General features: G+C 36.3%; 3 protein-coding genes across 3 annotated transcripts; all 3 read right to left on the bottom strand.

Moving 5' to 3' along the window:
- Nucleotides 1–315: 315 nt before the first annotated feature.
- Nucleotides 316–873, bottom strand: LOC149963267 (uncharacterized). Its single transcript, XM_090165754.1, has one exon. It carries the CDS (start codon nt 871–873, stop codon nt 316–318), a length of 558 nt encoding a protein of 185 aa, XP_090021880.1.
- Nucleotides 874–937: 64 nt separating this feature from the next.
- LOC149963266 (uncharacterized) lies at nt 938–3685 on the bottom strand. Its single transcript, XM_090165743.1, has 2 exons — nt 2351–3685; nt 938–2062 (listed from the first exon to the last, which is right to left on the bottom strand). Exons 1-2 carry the CDS (start codon nt 3683–3685, stop codon nt 938–940), a joined length of 2460 nt encoding a protein of 819 aa, XP_090021869.1.
- Nucleotides 3686–3700: 15 nt separating this feature from the next.
- Nucleotides 3701–5701, bottom strand: LOC149963265 (uncharacterized). The gene is made up of 2 exons (XM_090165734.1): nt 5522–5701; nt 3701–5446 (listed from the first exon to the last, which is right to left on the bottom strand). The coding sequence occupies exons 1-2, from the start codon at nt 5699–5701 to the stop codon at nt 3701–3703; spliced, it is 1926 nt and encodes a 641-aa protein (XP_090021860.1).
- Nucleotides 5702–19142: the final 13441 nt, after the last annotated feature.

The raw sequence follows: 19142 nt of genomic DNA, 5'->3' as shown, positions 1-19142 counted from the left end.
GCGATAGATTTAGGAAACGGATCTTAATTTAATCAGAACAATTGCTTTTAATGAGCGCAACAGGGAGACTACATCCAAATATACGGAATGTCCGTTACAGCCAAAAATTTGTAAAGGTTTCGTTCGTTCTAAAAAACTTAAATCTAAGCCTTTTTCTTTCTCAAAGCACGAGACTCGTGCTCACTCTTTCTTTTAATTTACGAGACGCGAGCTCGAGCTATTCAACAAAACAATATATATATATATATATATATATACTAACGTTTAAACAATATTTCTTTACACTCCCCCCCATGAACGATTTTATAGAGTTCATTAATTATTTATCTCTAAGGGGTACAACAAATTAATGGATCTTTTCACGAGAGTTCCATTTGGCAATCGAATTTTGCAGGAGCGGATCTTCTTGTCGCAACCTTCAAACACTTCTTCCACTTTCACTAATTTCCATATCTGTCTAGGTTCATTGTCTCCTTTCAGTAAAGCTACGTCTCCCACGTCTATAACGGCATTCGGACTTGTTTCGTCCAGGTGGTGAACGGATTTTAACTGTAAAAGATATTCGGACTTCCATCTTTTCCAGAAATGGATCAACACTTGTTGGTGATATCTCCATCTCAATAATGTTTGGTCTTGGGTTAAAGTGCCGGCCGTTACCGGCTCGGAATTTGGGGGTAGAGAAGTTAATCGTTTACCGACGAAAAAATGAGCTGGGGTTAATGCTGTAGGTTCCTCATGGTCGCTTCCTTGGTATGTTAGTGGACGTGAATTAATCACGGCTTCCATCTCTGCTAAGACGGTAGTTACTTCTTCGAATCTGAGTAGAGCGCCGTGTAAAACCTTCTTAAGCGCTGACTTGACGCCTCTCACCATTATTTCATAAAACCCGCCCCACCAAGGAGCCCGCTCCACGATGAACTTCCATTGGACGCCAATCTTACCAAAAAAATCGCTCACGTCCTTTTCTTTTACGCTGTTCCAAATGGAAGTTAACTAGCTCTTTGTCCGCTCTCTTGAAACTTTTCGCGTTGTCAGAGTAGATGATCTTGCACAGACCTCTTCTAGCTATAAATCTCCGGAGTGCTAAAAGTAATTTTTCCGTACTCATTTCGCTCACCAGCTCCAGATGTACGGCTCTAGTAACTGCGCAAGTCAGGAGACAGATATACGCTTTCTCTCTCACGTCATCTTCACTTCGGATATATAATGGGCCCGCAAAGTCCAACCCTGATGTTTCGAACGCGCTAGACTCCGTAATTCTGTCTCGAGGCAGGGGCGCAGTAACTTCGTTAGCTGATTTTGCTCTCCATTTTCTGCATTTCAAGCACGCCGTAATTCTTTTCTTTACTAATTGCCTGTTACGTATAATCCAATACTTTTCTCTAACTTGCGCTAAGGTATTAGCCGTTCCAGAGTGATGGACAATCTCATGCTCGCGGTCGACTATTAAACTGGAGAAGTAATGATCACACGGTAGAATTACAGGATGTTTCTCAGTGTTATCAAACTCTGAAAATTGGAGTCTACCGCCAACCCTAATTAAACCAGCTTCATCCAAGAATGGTTTGAGATTACGAATCGTTGAATTTCTTTTTAGCTCAGTTCCGGCCTTCAAGTCCTTTTGTTCTTCCTGAAAACTTTCAGTTTGAAGTCGGCGAATCCAGAATTCTTCAGCGTTCCTTATTTCTTCAGCGTTCAGAGGGATTATCTCGTCCACTTTTACTAACGAATCTCTTTTTTGGTGTTTGCGCAAGTTTTGGAGAAACCTCAGTACCCATCCTGTTACTCTTATGACTCTTGACAGTCTACTGCGTTGCTTAATATCCCACAGTGGTTCGGTAACTTGCTTGGCCTCGCACACCGTGAGAGCGACCTCTTCATACTTCCTTCTGGTTTCTTCTTCGACCTTTGAAATCTCATCTTCGCCTAATTTCTCTGGTTTGTAGTTCTTGTTACCCCAATTCTTTTCTTTGGCTACAAGCCAAGCAGGTCCATTCCACCAAATCTCGCTGCCTTGTAGATCTTTTAAGGTTTTTCCTCTCGTTAACAAGTCCGCAAGATTCTAAGAACCTGGACAATGATTCCATGAGCCTGGTTCGGCTATCTCTTGTATTTCTTCTACTCTGTTTCCTACGAAAGGTTTCCATTTTCTGGGTGAACCTCTTATCCAGTGAATGACGATTTTCGAATCTGACCAAAAATGGATCTTTTCGTTGTTGATATTCATACACTTACTAACTCTGTTTGTCAGTCGGGCTCCTTCTAGAGCTCCCATTAGCTCCAGCCTGGGTAAATTTATCCTCTTTAGCGGTGCAACGCAGGATTTTTAAGTTACAAGACGACTTGATACCTTTCCGTTACTTAATGTGGCTCTTAAATAAACGAACGCTCCAAAGGCGGCTTCACTAGCATCTGAAAAACAGTGTAGTTGCATCTCTACCACAGATATGTCTTCTTCATTGAAAAAACAGAGTCGGGGTGTTGATAGAAGTCGTAAATCGGGTAGCTCTGAGCACCATGAGTCACAAATTTTGGCAAGATCCTGAGGTAACTCGTCTTCCCAAGATCTCTGTTTATCCAGCCACAGCCTTTGGAAAAGCGTCTTCGCTCTGATTGAGAATGGCGTTATTAACCCGAACGGATCAAATATCCGAGCGGACAGCTGCAAAACGCATCTTTTCGTACTGTCCAACTGTTGTACAAGGGGTAGCAAGGCCTCTACTTCAAAGGAGAAGTTGTCTGTTTCTTCATTCCAGGTCATTCCTAGAACCTTAGATGACAACGAAGCGCTAGGTAAAATCAGGGTTTCTTGATTTTCGCTCGACGTCAATGACTCGTTGAACTTTTTCTTTTCGATACGCTCTCGTAGACCCTTGTCATTAGTATGCCATTTACATAGATCAAAATGTCCCCTTTTAATGATCTCCTTCGCTTCCTTAACTCTGTCATAGGCCAATAGAGCGTTATCAGCTCCCGAGACAAAATCATCGACGTATCGATCTTCCTTTAGTATCTTACACGTTTCCGGAAATTCATTTCTAAATTGTTCTAGATGTTTATTTAGAACGGCCGCTAGGTGGTATGGACTGCTGTTAACTCCTAATAAAACTTTGGTGAATCTAAATATTATGTATTTTTGATTTGGGTCTTCGGTGTTTTCAATCCAAAGAAATCTTACAGCGTTTCTGTATCTTTCGTGTAAGTCGATCTGAAGGAAGGCTTGCTTAATATCGGCGACAATTGCTACTTTCTTTGTTCGAAATTTCACGAGGATTTCAAAGATGTCAGGATTGAGGTTTGGACCGGACATCAAACAGTCGTTTAGCGAATTCTCATTCTTCTTATGGCTCGACGCGTCAAACACAAGACGTACTTTTGTGGTCGCTCTTTCTTCTCTTATAACCGGTTGATGAGGGAGATAATAGAGGGGGTCAATCTCATTTGTCTCTCTCGCGACCCTTTCGATAATTCCGCCCTCTTCGTATTCCTTTAAGGCCTTTTTGTACGCTTCAAATAAGTTGGGATCACGTTTGAATCTTCGAAATAGTCCGGCTAATCTCCACTTCGCCATATCGAAATTGTCCACCAACTCCGGCATTTCTTCTTTCCACGGGAGGCTGACCTCTAACCTTCCTTTTTTTAATTGAACCGTCTTTTCGAAGAATTCCACGGCGTTCTCGTTCATCGGATCATGGCCACTTTATTCGGTGTATCTTATTCCTAGCGAATCTAATTCCCAAAAGCGCTTAAGACTATTTCCCGTTAGTTCTTCTTCTTCGTGGATCATCATAATGGAAACGGGGTCTATATTGACTTTCTCCGTGCAAACTTGCATGTTTCTTATTGTTGTCGGTCCCTGCACGACCCATCCAAATAGGGTGCTCATAGCGAAGAGAACGTCGTTTATTCTTTCGAACCTTCCCGTGTAAATCTTCCCACGCAAGTCTGAACCAATTAGTAACTGCATTTCTCCATTATTGTTGTCGCTTTGGCTTATATCTGCTAGTGGTAAGTTTTTTGATTCTAGGTTCCGTTTAATAGCTTCTCCAGGAACTCGAATTGTAGCCGAGCTGATTTCATCAGATTCCAACGCTTCGATAATGATTTCGGTCTCGTCTACTAGGCTTCTTAACTTTAACTCTACTTTGTTTGTTTTTAGCAGTGTCGGTTTTCTACTTCCGAATGTTTTAATTTGGAGACTCTCTACGCCTGTAGGTTTTAAACCGAGCTTCCGCGCTGTATCTTTCTTTATAAAGGTTCGCTGGCTGCCATTATCCATCAAACATCTGATAAGTTCATTCCCGTTCGGTCCTCTTGCCAGAACTGTAGCGGTTTGGATAAGTATTTTTTCTTTCGTAGTAGGGTACGAACTTACTGTCCCTACGGATACTTCTTTAACTGTAGTGGCGGTGTTTGTTTTCTCGAACTCGATCTTCTCCCTTCGTCCCTTCTCTTTCTCTTCACACATGGCTGTATGGTGGCGCTTTTGACAGTGGTTACATTTGATCTTAAATCTTAGCCTGCAGAATCGAGAGGAATGTTCCCCTACTAAGCATCGAAAACAACGGTTTTTCTTCTTTAGGATTTCCAACTTCTGCTCTAGTGACACGTCTTTACATTCTTCCGGCTTATGCGGTTCTTTCTCGCAAAATATACAATTTTCATTTTGGCCTTCTACACCTGCCATTAAAGCGGATGTCGTGGTGGCTTTTTTGTACTGTTGATTCCTCGATAACTCTCTACTATAGCCTTGATCTTTGCCACTACTGCCGTGGTTGAACGCTCCGTCTTTTCTTCCGCCTTTATTTGTCAACCTTAAAATGCGCTCCCTTCCTTCCAAGTCTCTTTTTATATATTCCATTAATTCTGCTAACTTCCATTTTCCATTCGCTGACGCGCTCTTATTGAATCCTAGCGCTATGTCTTGTGGAATTCTCTTAATTAGCATTGGACACAAAAGTGACGCGCATGCCTCTGGGTCTTGACCTAACGACTCCAAACTACGTAGCTCTACTTGACATGTATTGTATAAATTCCTCAGGCCTACCACGTCTGATGAGCTTTCAACGGACTTTAATTTTAATAGATTTTCAGTGTGGACATCTATCTGAATTTCTACTTTTCCGTACGTCTCTTTTAATAGCTGGATAGCGATATCATAGTTCCGATCTGATATTTGTAGCCCTTTAATGATGGCTTCCGCGTCTCCTCTAAGGAGTGATGCTAGGTAGTAAAACTTGTTTGCCTTGTCGGGTACGTCCTCGTTGTCGTGTATAGTTGCTTTGTAGTGGTTCCAAAACTTAGACCACTCTGTTGCGTCGCCGTAAAATTTCTTTAATTCCAATGTGGGAAGTTTTACCTTTAACGCGCGATTCCTCGCTGTTCTATAGGAACCGGCTAAACTCGCTGAATCCTTTTCATTTTCTATCGCACTTTCGGCTCTTGTCTTCCATGATATGATTTCGTTTCTGAAGGTTTCAACTTATCTATACTCGGCAGCTAGGTCGTCCGATGAAATTGCCTCCTCTATTTCTGAGTCCAAGTCTCTTAAGGCGTTTTCTTTTGGCTCCAATTGCCTTACGTTGACTCTCAGTGTTTCCAAGAAATCCATTGGATCGGATTTAAGCGCGCTTTCCATTTCAGACAATATTTCTCCGATAAAGCCTCTGTATACTCCTCTTATTCTTTGCTCTTTGTACATCCCCGATGCCTCCTCTGCTTGCCATCCTGATTGATTACCTTACTCTATTTTAATCCGACTTTCCCTAAAATTACTCTAATCTAAAGGTCCCGGGTTTCGGCACCATGAAATAGCTTCTACTTTTACTCTGTGATTGAGACGCGATAGATTTAGGAAACGGATCTTAATTTAATCAGAACAATTGCTTTTAATGAGCACAACAGGGAGACTACATCCAAATATACGGAATGTCCGTTACAGCCAAAAATTTGTAAAGGTCTCGTTCGTTCTAAAAAACTTAAATCTAAGCCTTTTTCTTTCTCAAAGCACGAGACTCGTGCTCGCTCTTTCTTCTAATTTACGAGACGCGAGCTCGAGCTATTCAACAAAACAATATATATATATATATACTAACGTTTAAACAATATTTCTTTACACCATTCAAATGTAAGTGCTCACGGGGGCGTTCAACTTTGACTTTTAGGTTAACATTCAATATTGAAAGCGAAGATTCAATCCTGAATGGGTAAAGCATTCAAAGCCAATAGTCGCACAGTTCATCTTTGATTGCTGAAGTTCCAATTTAAGCGATCCGGCGTTCAAATTTAACTCTTTTGGCGATCATATTTACCTGAAATGGCGTTCAAATGTGCGTGATTTAATATTCAAATTTAAGTCTTTTGACGTTCAAATTTAAGTGTTCCGGCGTTCAAATGTAGGTTTTAGAGTTCGTATTTAAGTATTGGGTCGATCATATTTACCTGAAATGGCGTTTAAATGTGCGTGATTTATCACTCAAATGTAAGTCGTTAGGCGCTCAAATTTAAGCGTTCCGGAGTTTAAATTTAAGTATTTTGGCGTTCAAATTTAAGTCATGGGTCTATCATATTTACCCGAAATGGCGTTCAAATATGCGTGATATATCATTCAAATGTAAGTCTTTAGGCGCTCAGATTTAAATGTTCCGGCGTTCAAATTTAAGTCTTGGGTCGATCATATTTTCCTGAAATGGCTTTCAAATGTGCGGGATTTATCATTCAAATGTAGGCATAAATCTTTTGGCGCTCAAATTTAAGCGTTCCGGCATTCAAATTTAAGTCTTTTGGCGATCAAATGCACCTGAATTGCTGTTCAAATTTAAGCGATATGTCGTTCAATATAACGACAATTGAGCTTCACATTAACGCGTACAGGCGTGCGTGAATCATTTTTATTATATGGTGAATTTGAGGCGACAAATATGTTTAATTGTTTATGTGCTAGAAAGGGAACAAGTAAGCTTACAGCATTAATAAGTTCATAGTTTAGAAAATACGTTTTTATTGAAATTTAAACTTTATTCTTTAAACAAAATTAAAGTGTATTCTAAAGCATGATCCATAAACTTATAGTTATTCTGTAAGTCTATTAACAATGCCTACTACCGGCGACGAAACATCTGTTGTTACAATTTAAAAAAACACTTTCTGGAAATTCTTCATCCATTGTTTTTCTCAAGGAAGTCGGATACTCAAGTTGAAACGTATGGTATCCAGAAAACAAGGATGCGACTGTCATTCTTATAGAGTTGACGTCAAATGACACCCCGTCAATTTTAACCTCCAAGGGAGAATTGAATATTTATCTAATGTTTTCATTTTGGAATACTATTTTCGGTGTATTCACAATTGGATCCTGTATGAAATATAAAAATATAAAAATATAAAATTTGTAAAATATAAAACCGCATGCTTTAAAAAACTTATTCTCACTTTAAACGTGAACTATGAAACTATGTGGTAATTCACCATTTCAGTATTTATTGTGCCATTTACGGAAGTTTTCCGAGAGCACATACTATATAAATTATGTAGAAACGGAAGAAGGAACTTGCATACTAAGCAGTTCTCTTCTTTAATAGTAGATGGCGCGTCAGTCACTGCGTTTGCGCAGATCGTGTTACTGAAGTGGTGAATTATCTTGATTTTTATTTAGTGAAGGCTGAAAAGCTCTTTCTAAAAACGCCAACCATTAATTTCGAGTTACCAGGTTTTGGAGATCAGGTAGCGAATTAAAATGAAATCTAAATTCGCAATTTAAATTTATATCAAGTATATTTCTGTTTAAAATCTGTAGAGTCAATTGTTTTCATTTCAACACTAAACGTTTACTAGTGTTTAAAAAATAAGCTTAACGTAGCCATTGTTTACCGGAAGCGGGGAACCCTATATTTTCTTTAAGAACAAATAATTTCATTGCTCAATTCTAAGCCAAGAATAATATAAAATTAGAATAGCAAAACCAATTGATATTTACCTGCTTGTTAAAAGGTACCCTCGTGAAGTCGTGGTAGTTGAACAACAAAGTAAGCTAAGGCTTAACACGACCGGGAAAAAATGGCCTAGTTCCCACGATGCTCTTAGCAGGGTCTTTTTGGAGTGGGTAGCGACGCATCGCTGCCACGTTTTAAAACGCAAATGATTCCAGGCCGGAGTGCTTCCGCAGCCGTTACGAGAAAGCGGGGCTGAACATCGAAAATTATTGTAAAATGAATTTCAAAATTTTGTAAATTATTTTAATCGTGTAAATTTGTGCTACTAGAGGGTTAAAGTAATATTCATTTTAGATTAATTAATTGGTTCGTATTTTAAATAGCTCAGCCCGATCACGTTTGGTATACAAATTTATAGTACCCTGAATGTGGTTTTCGATGGTTACGGTCGGTCGGCAAAACAACTTTGTTTAATTCAATTAATTTAATAATAAGGTGTATCCGCTATATACATGACAATACACAATGATCTTAGCCAAGAGTCCGGGTTTTTTAATTCTTTAGCCATTACCCGCCTAAATCTAGTGATCCGGGTTCGATTCCATACCGTTTAAATATTCCTTATTAAAATAAAAAAATTGCACTGAATTGTCTTTAAAAAAAGCTCAGCTCAAATTTTATTATTAATTATATAAATAATGTATAACAAAACTATTAAAGAAACAATTGTCTCTTCCAAAATTAAAAAGCATAAAGAATGGCAGAGAAACGTTAAGCTTTATGTTTAAAAAAAGTTTCCGGTGCAGTTAGTGTCGGTGGCTCAACGGTTAAGCTCGGAGTGTAGTGCGCCGGGAGTTCTATTCCCGGTAGCCGGATTTGTTAATACATTTGTATAATTACTAATACGCGAGTCACAACATTTCAATTTTTTCTGTGCAATAATTTAAATCGAACCCAAAATTTCGTTATATTTATCATGGAAGAATAAAGCTTTCTTCTTCCATGTATTTACATAAGAAGCGAAAAATAAAACACTACCCAGGTAGCAAAATGTGGTTAAAAAACCGTTTTAAAACCGTTGATAAATAGTAGTAAATCAAACGTTATAATAACGTAGATCATGTCCGGTGATTTATACTATAAAAAAACCGTTAGAAATACGTTTAGTTAACGTTAGTATTTTTCTAATCGTAACGTTACTTGTGCAACGTAAATAACACGTTATACAAAAAACCGTTTATTAAACGTTCAATAAACTACCATAAAACGTTTTTCTAACGTTAGTGCTCTAATTGAAACCAACTGTAAATCAACGTATTTTAGGAGTTAAAATAACGTCGTTCTTATACTAGAATGTATGCCTTTTACATACTAATTAGAGCAGGCGTGATCTCCGAAATGGATCAATTTTTATTTAATGCATCTCTCACATAAAAATTTATTGATAGCCATAAAAATATAAACAGACACTGGAAAAAATTTAAGTTAAGAAAAGAAAGAACTGTACTTTTTATAAAACTTTTGGGTTACAATGCAATATGAACTACTAAAACATATCAGTTAATTAGATTAACACAAATCACTTTTTTTGGAAAATAAAAAATTGGATCTACTTAAAACTTGAATATACGTTATTTAAAAATACTTAAATCGTATTTCCAATAATCGAGAATATTTGAAATTAAGCATTTAATTAACGAATTTTAAATATTAATTTCGATGTATACAGCGAATATAATATCTCCCTTGTTTCTAAAATATCACAAATCGCTTTATACGGAAAATATACACGCTATTTATTGCAATACTGAATCTAAAATCTCCATCAGTTTGGTCAAACATCTTAAAAAAGTTTAATCTTACTTGTCGTTACTTCCTAAATATTTAAATCTTATTCAAATTAATCAAAAATACTTGGAGATAATCTTAAATCCCAATTTTGAAAAGCATAAACATATGGTATTACAAAATCTATTTCATTATTGAAGGTACACAAATCACCTTAACTCAATGACAACAGAAAAAAATATTCAAAATATAACAATAATGACATTCCTCAAAATTATTTAGTACTAACTAAGCAATATAAATTTCTCTATCAATATAAACACCTGCAGAATTGCAGATGAAGATTGATTTTTATTTACCACAGCTGACTATTACAAAACTTTTTTATTGTGAATTTGTGATGGCCTATAGTATTTAAGATTAGCAGTAAATATAGCCCTAATGAAAATAATCCCTTATTTTAGGGTTAAGAAAAATGTAGAATTTTTCAAAATTTCAACTCTCAACATTGAATTAAAAAGCATTATTTCTATTTTTTTTTCTAAATCACTTAATGCAAACATTGTGAACTAATGTAGAGACATCAATTTCGGAAGGGAATTATATTTTATCACAGAATTTAAAATTTTCACATTAAATACACTGGTATTTTGTTCACCCACTGTATCGCGTACCAAGAATCATGTAATCAGAGCTAAATATTTGAATTTTTTTGTCACAACTGTCTATTGCTAAACTTTTTAATTAATAATATGAATTTGTGATGGCCTATATTTTTCAAGATTAGCAGTAAATATAGCCCTGGTAATAATAATTCATTTTTAAGATTTAGAAAAATGTAGTTTTTCTCAATTTCAATACTCAACATTCAAATAAAAAATTTTATTTGAAACTTATTGGAAACAAATTGAACCTAAGTTAATTTATTGCATACAATGTGAACTGATTTATAGCTTGAATAAATTCATAAAATCATAGTTTTTAAACCAAGTTTGTTAATGCAAATGAGACTTTGGAAAGTGATACAAAGGCTTAACTGCTGGGTCACGATAATCCATTATTAAATACTAAGCGATCATGTCAAATGACATTTAGTAAATACCTATTAATGTTTTATAAACTTATCATTAACTTGATAATATATTTAATACTTATAATTACCATATTCATTCAAATTACAGCACTATCTATTGATTGTTTAAAACCGACCGTGCTAATGCCTATTGCCTAATGGCGCGATACTTTTACCACTGCCTATAGTACAAATGCGTAGGTACTGCTTTTACTTTCACTTTAGATAATCTCTACCTGTGCAGAGCCACAGCCGACTACGATTGGTCGCATGTATAGGGAGTTGTTAGTCCACGTGCGCGTGGCATGAAGGGCTTGCTACGGTGCCACCACACTCCTACGCGCATTACAATTGTAACATCTAGAATCCCGTTTCGGGGTACAAAAAGTGTTCAATCACTTTCTATACCCGATAATAAAATTAATTATTATAACACATCACTTGAGCTATGCTTGAGCTAGGGGATGAAATGAATTTTTTTCTATAGATGGATAAATTACGAATAGGCAACTTAATTCGGCTGAAAATTAGGTAAATGACAAATTGTAAGACCAAAAATAAGTTTTAGAGGTTTTGCTGTAGTATTTTTAACAACGATATACTAAAGTATTAAGTTAAAATTTTAACCTTTATCGTTGAATTAGTATCTATAAGAACGTTTATATGGTTATTTATCCTTAATGAAAAAATAGTTTTTAACAAAACCAAAAAGAAACGTTATATTTTCGTCTAAAAATAAACTTGGACGAAATTGATTAAAAACAACGTTATTTTAACGTTAAGAAGGTTATTGGAAAATTTGGTTCGAAACAGTTAAATTTATAAACTACAATTCAACGTTAGTAGAACGTTGAAAAAATAACTCATAACGATATTTCAACCAGATAACCAAAATTTAACCAAATTGCAACGTTGCTTTGCTACCTGGGTATTGATATACGCTTTTGATGAAACTGAATTTCTAATTTTTAACAAAGTGATTTAAAGGGGCTCCAAAGTTCGGTGGCAAAAAAGAAAAGAAAATTGAGCATGCTTTTCATTCCCCCAACCCCTCACTCGGCCTTGGCAGAGGCGGGCAGAGTCAACCGTATATTTCGCACTTTACTGACTTTACACACATTTTGCCACCGAACTTTGGAGCCCCTTTAAGTATCGGAGGTTCTTTGGTACTGGTAGAACGCCCGCCTGTCATGCAGGAGGACTTGGATTCGAAACCCACCCGATGCGATCACAAGTAAGACATATACCGTGAACATTTGTTGGAAACCTTGCCATTTGGATGCTTAGACGTCAAAAGCATCGTGAAAGATTTTTGAACGCAGAGGCTTATGCGTGTTCGTTAAGGTTGAGCAAACCGTCGTCTGCTAAACTTCAGCTGCTCACAAAGTCGCTTGGATACACTATTTAGGTCGCGTAAGCGTCGTAACTTTTTATAGCAGACGACACAGCAGCCGAGAGCTCACTCGACCAACGATCTTTTGTGCAGTGGCGTCACCAGGATTTAAAAACTGGTGGCACTTAAGCCATTAGCACTGGTCAGGGGCGTCCTATAGTGAGTGATATGGGGGAGGGGGGGGAGCTCCCAAAAAGGTTTTTAAAGTTGAAATATTGAGGCCGACTATGAAAAATTAAATTTTTGATGCCCATTTTTAAGTTCTAAGAAACTTTTCGACAAGTGAATTGGAAAAATTGGGAATTTTAGGTGGCGCTTCTCGGAAATTTTAGGTGGCACTTCAGAAATTTGACAGGTGGCTCAAGCGCCGCCTAAAACACCCTAGCGACGCCACTGCTTTTGTGTAAACTGCTGTTAAATTGAATGGATGTAGAACTTGTAGTCAAAATTTAACGCCAGGATGACTGTTGAATTGAACTTGAAAGGTTTTTATTAAATTTGAACGCCAAGGTGAATGTTTTTTCAAAATTGAAAGGAATTAGTAAAATTTGAACGTCAATTTGAAAGCTTTTTTAAAATTGAATGGTAGCGGTTAAATTTGAATGCCTATTTGAAGCGTCATTCAAAATTGAATAGTGTTATTCCATTTTGAAAGGAAATTGAATGCTTTTTTTAGAGTGTAGATTTAATTGATATTAATACACTTTTTTATAAAGTCTAGTAAGTCTGTATTTATACTTAGAGTGAATGACGACGTAGAGACGATCATGGTCAGATTTCTTACTAAAGTGCGGCGAAAAGCTCAATATTAGAGAACCAATGACATAACGTGCTGATTTAGTTTTTTTAAAGGGAAATATTATGAGGCGATTGACAGCAGAACCAAAAATCGTCTTTACATTGTAATCTTTTTACTAGGCGAGATTAGCTTTCTTTATTAAGTACATATTTTTTCAGCATTTCCTATGTTCCGATATGGTTTGCCGACATTCAAAAGTATGGAGTAGACAAAGAGTTGCCATGGGTAAGCTAAAAGGATTACCTTGTTTAATAGTTTGACCAAAAAGCGGTTCGTTTGGTTTGGGAGTGATAACTAAACCATGGTCACATGATTTATTAAGCACATTAACTTACTAGTTATAAACCAATATAAGTCATATGATCAAAACGACTTGCGAAGATAGCTGGATTTTGAAGCTACGCGAAGTGATTTGGGGTAATGGGATGCTATAACAACAACGCCAGAGATTAATAGTTATGAATACGTTACCGCAAATCCTGTTTTAACAAGTTTTAGGAATTCCTTTGTTTTGACTAGTTTTAAAGGATGTTGCAGATCGTGTGATCGTGGTCTAAGTTGGTCACATAATTTAATTTGTTAAGTGGTTTCGGGTGTTTCAGGAGGTTGACATTTTGATTATTCCAAGCGAATTATCCTTATTCGATCCAGTACGAACAGAAAATCATTCCGTAATTTCAAAAGTTGTTAAAAGTTCGGAAATTTTTCTTATTTCATCCACACCAAAAACCATTACAACGAGGTCTATGAACATCGTTAATATCAGACCGGATGTAAGTAACTCTTTTGTCAATTAGCTTTTTAGTTTACTCGCCGGCTGTGTGCTACTCCACTGCCAGAAAATGTTAAAATGCGTCTGACAATTTTTAATTTAATATAATAGTTCGAAACCTTCTTTTAAAGCTCTGAGAGGATTCGTTTACTTTAGCAATAAAACAATTTTTCTAACAAACCTATCTACGAAATAACATTTCTAATATTCAAATTGCTATATTCGTGTTATGAGCATAAGAATCACGGTTTAAATTCGTTTTTGTGATTTAAAATAGCCACATATGCCCGTTAATTCGTGTAATGTACGTGCAAAGTGGCATTCTTTTCTAGCGATCTTACCAACTTAAGTCAGCAGGCGCGCATATTTACTCTTACAAAAAAACCGTTGAAAACCCATTTGAATTCTATTGGGTTAAATGGAAAACAATTGGTAATCTATAGGGTATAAAAAACCATTAAATTTATAATTTGGTTTTTATTGGAATGTCAATTGGAATGAGTCATTCCACGTCAAATCAACCAGGTCCATACCACTCAAGTCACCGAATTTGATGAAATTTTCGGAGCAGGTGTAGTTATGGGTAAAACTAACCCCTGTAAAGCAAAAGTGCTGAATTTTGTTTTTATGGAAGTTATAGGGTAAAATATTTTTTTGCGATTTTCCGAAAATCAGTTGCTCCCAAACAATAAAATAGTTATAACTTCGGTTCTAAAAGAGATAAAAATGTCACCAATGACTTATTTTAAAGGTAATGAAATCCTTAACACGCCATATTATAATTTTTCAAAAAGTTTAAAAAATTTCAAAAATTTTAAATTTGAATCTTGGTAGTCACTTATTCGCTGATCCCCAAAATAGCTATATTTAGAAAAAATATTTTTTGACCTATATCGCCAATTTTGGTTATAATACATTCTCTGTTAAAAAATCTTTTTGGGGGATTGACTTTTAACGGAGTTACAACCAAATTACGTTACCCCCACTCCAAGCAATTTTGGGTTTTAAAATTTTCCAAACATTAAGTTGTTTTTCCTTTGAGACAACCGAATGATCTAGGTTGTAAATTTACTTTTAATTTATCCAGAGGTGTACTTCATGATATATAAATATATATATATACCGCAATTTGTTCAACAAGAAAAAAATAATCCAATTTTATAAATAATTTATTGAGATTCAGTATAAAGTGATCATTTGAATAGTGCTTTTTCAGCATTTTCTGTTTCTTCCATTGGTAACTTCCACAATCTGCCTTTTGTTGTTGTAGGGTTAGCAATTAAGAGTATATCTCTTCGAGAAAACCTTCCAGTGTCTTTTTTGTTTGGGTAACGGTAAGAAGGAGCTGGTCGGTGTGGGTGAAGAAAACATAATTCTACCTCTTGCTAAACATCGATTTTTGATAGTACACATTCCAACCACCATTTATCGTCTCTTTTAACGATAATGAAACCACGAATGTCTGACCAAGGTAGCGTTTGATCCTCTGATACTTTCCCAGCTTTGACTGTGACATATTTAGTTGAGGATGAAAGTCGTTTGGTTTGCGCTTCAGTTTTCGTCATAGGCACAATTGAATGAATAGATCTAATTCCTTTAACCCGTAAAGCATTTTCATAACGATCTTTTAAACTACTTTCTACTTCGTCTATTTCGCTTTGGCTTACAAATTCAAAAGTTATTTTTGGAAGACCTTCTACAACTGATTCCCATTTTGCTTTAGCCCGCGAGAAAAGTTGTTCCGGATTTAAAATTATGGTGTTGTTTAGACTTGCCATCGCTGCGAGTCTTTTTACACACCCTCCAAGACCATCGCAGGGGCCTTTGCCGTGGGACGTGGCAAAAAAATGCCATTCAGCGTGTATTCCATTTGTGTCCTCTTCATGGTAGCATAAATTGGTAACGTTTTTGAAATTTTTATACTGCGAAGGGGCACCGTCTGAGAAGTAAACAACGCTACGCAAATCTAATAAAACTCTCTTCAAAAACTCAATAAGTTTCATTAAAAATAGGTGGACAGATGTGGCACCGTGTTTCACGCTGTCAGATATAACCACATAATTAACATGCGTCAATGGTCCTTCAGGGTATTCTCTGTAATAGCAAACAAATGGATGGATAGTGGCTTGATCTGACACCCAGTGGAAAGACTGAATTGCGTCTTGCGCCAAAAACGTATACTTTTCGGAAATAATCAGAACTTCGCCAGGCACCAGGGATGCTTTTCTTTGTTGCAAATACATCGATTGCTCTTTCGCGATGTGATCATGTGTTAGAAGATCCTCTAGATTTTCAGACAGTTCATCAACAAAGTCTACAGCGTTTTTTTGTATAATTTCAAGAGTACTTCTATCCACGTTTACCCATTGTCTGAAAGTGACGGTGTCGATATTTTCCTCTTCGATGATGTTTTCGAGATAGTTTCTGAGATCGTAAAACCCTGGGCATTCGTCACGCTCTTTCATGAAACACTCCTCTGTTGGGTTGACACAGACTGCGCTCTTCAGACAATCCTTGCAACCTTTTATATGCCAACTTCGATCCTTCGTGAGCTCACCTAACCTGATACCTTCAATTTTGAGCTTGACATTTTGGTGATACTTGCAAACACAAGTAGAGTGAGTGCCAGAGGATCCTGCTAGTACGCAGTGTTTTGGTCTTAATTCAGCAAACTTGGAGAAGGATATTTGTATTTCATTATGCAAGGTCTTAAACAGTTGATATAATTCCTTCAAATTGCATAAAATGAGTCTTTTTTGTTTGTGCACTCTTTGGCCAAGTTCGCGAACGCTTTTACAATCTTTAATGCCTGGTAGCGTTCGACTGCTACACTCTTCACTATCGTAGAAATTTTTCACGATGTCCACTACATTCTGATCGAGACTTTTTCCAGGTTTGGGGTTGGGTGTACTTAAAATGCCCTTTTCTTCCACCAATTTCTTTGCACGTCTTATCATATAATTTGTTGCCCCAAATTCTTGTTGAATCTTCGATGCACTCCACCCTTTAGGTAAAACAGTTAAAACTTGGATTTTGTCGCTTCTACGTTCAGATATATAAAACTTGTGTTTTAGCTGATTAATCATTTTATCCAATTCATTTTGTTCTGCCATTGGACTTTCATGGGAATCAGATCCGCCTCTAACCCGGTCGAAAGCTTTCTCGTAAGTGGATTCAATAGATTTTTATTTTTTGGAAGGATAGCTCTTCACCTTCATTAAATTTTGTTTCTTCACAGGAGACTCACCAATTATTTCTAACGATTCATTTACTTTGGAAAGAAATGACGTTGGCGAACTGATAAGTGGTTCTTCCATTATAACATCTTCCAAAGTGGAATCTGTCCCTTGAGAATCAGTAGTTAAGCTTGATTGGGTTGGACTACTATCAACGTCTTCAAACCCAGTCATTGGTTCCATTTTAGTGATGAACTTCCGGCAATCTGTACAAAGCTTCTTTCCGGGTAGTGGCGTGTATTCAAGGTCAAGTCGCTTTGATTTATAATGCAAATCCATTGTAACTGGCCTCAAGTTTTTTTTTAATATTTGTCTTGTGATTTCTCAGAGGATCACAGCATACAACGTGTCTTTTTTCATAATGATACAAATAAGAATTTGCGTGATATTGACCAATATTTACCCATTTTTTATGTCCACTTCTGATGGTAATCAGCAAAGCTTCCTTAGTGGCGAATTCTGACCTTTCATAGTATTTTCGATTAGTCTTTTTACACCGCTCTTCGCCTTCATCTTCAATAGAACATATTTCGTCATTTAGAACACCAAAATAACACTGTGCAACAGCCATTACGATTAGTGAAAAGCGTTCTGGCTGAAAATTTAAAAGACAACAAGAAACAGACGGCGCTAGAAAAAAAATAGCCAAATTTGGAGCAGGTAGTGAAACATGTTAAATCGCGAAAAATTAGTAAAGTCCATCACAAAACGGGAAAAAAGATAAATCCTAAAATAAATTAAACATTTTAAAAACTAACGAGAAACTCGGGCCGAAGGGTCTTCGAGACTCGAAAATCGGGCCAGGTAGGTCTTCGAGTCGAAATCAAAAGAATAATTAAAATAAAATAAAAATTAAACTAAAATAAAACCAAAAATCAGAAATTACCAACAAAAGACCGGTTTCGTCCTATTTGGGGCTCATCAGTACAGTGAATCTGGGGAGCGACTTTTAAACCGTAAAAAAACACTAAGCCTAACATTTAAAAAATTCAAAAAACGTCGCCTAGCAACGTTAAAGCGAATTGAGGGAATATGGTTAGAGAATAAAAATGAACAAGAAGTTAAGCTAACACGAACTAGCGATGGGCTGGATAAAAATAGCAAATAGTGCATCGCTGGTTCAGGTCAGCAATAAAAATTTCAAAATTAATGAAATACTAATTTTTATATATCATGAAGTACACCTCTGGATAAATTAAAAGTAAATTCACAACCTAGCTCATTCGGTTGTCTCAAAGGAAAAACAACTTAATGTTTGAAAAATTTTAAAACCCAAAATTGCTTGGAGTGGGGGTAACGTAATTTGGTTGTAACTCCGTTAAAAGTCAATCCCCCAAAAAGATTTTTTAACAGAGAATGTATTATGACCAAAATCGGCGATATAGGTTAAAAAATAAATTTTCTAAATATAGCTATTTTGGGGATCAGCGAATAAGTGACTACCAAGATTCAAATTTAAAATTTTTTAAATTTTTTAAATTTTTTGAAAAAAAATAATATGGCGTGTTAAGGATTTCATTACCTTTAAAATAAGTTATTGGTGACATTTTTATCTCTTTTAGAACCGAAGTTATAACTATTTTATTGTTTGGGAGCAACTGATTTTCGGAAAATCGCAAAAAACTATTTTACCCTATAACTTCCATAAAAAAAATTCAGCACTTTTGCTTTACAGGGGTTAGTTTTACCCATAACTACACCTGCTCCGACAATTTCATCAAATTCGGTGACTTGAGTGGTATGGACCTGGTTGATTTGACGTGGAATGACTCGAATGCTATTGGTAGAAATTGGTATTTGCTTGGTATAACTTACCAACAAGAATACAATAGGTATTGTATTGGAACCAATATAGTTAATATTAGTTACATGATTGGAAATGCATTGGCAATATATTCCATTAAAGAACCAATTAAAATTTGGTTTACACCAAAAATTGGATCTATGGGAAAATAATTGGTGCACCAGACCAATTCTAAACCAATCACCACCAATTGAACACCAATGATTCTGGTCTATTGGGAACCAATTGGTGTCCCAGACCAATTCTAAACCAATCAATACCAATTGGAAGCCAATTATGCTAGTCTATTGGGTACCAATTGGTGTCCCCGACCAATTCTAAACCAATCAATACCAATTGGAAACCAA

Source organism: Leiobunum rupestre, chromosome 1, assembly GCF_980474605.1.
Source record: "Leiobunum rupestre chromosome 1, qqLeiRupe1.1.hap1, whole genome shotgun sequence".
NCBI lineage: Eukaryota > Metazoa > Arthropoda > Arachnida > Opiliones > Sclerosomatidae > Leiobunum > Leiobunum rupestre.
The sequence above is the reverse complement of the archived record's forward strand: the minus strand, read 5'-3'. Positions and strand labels throughout refer to the sequence as shown.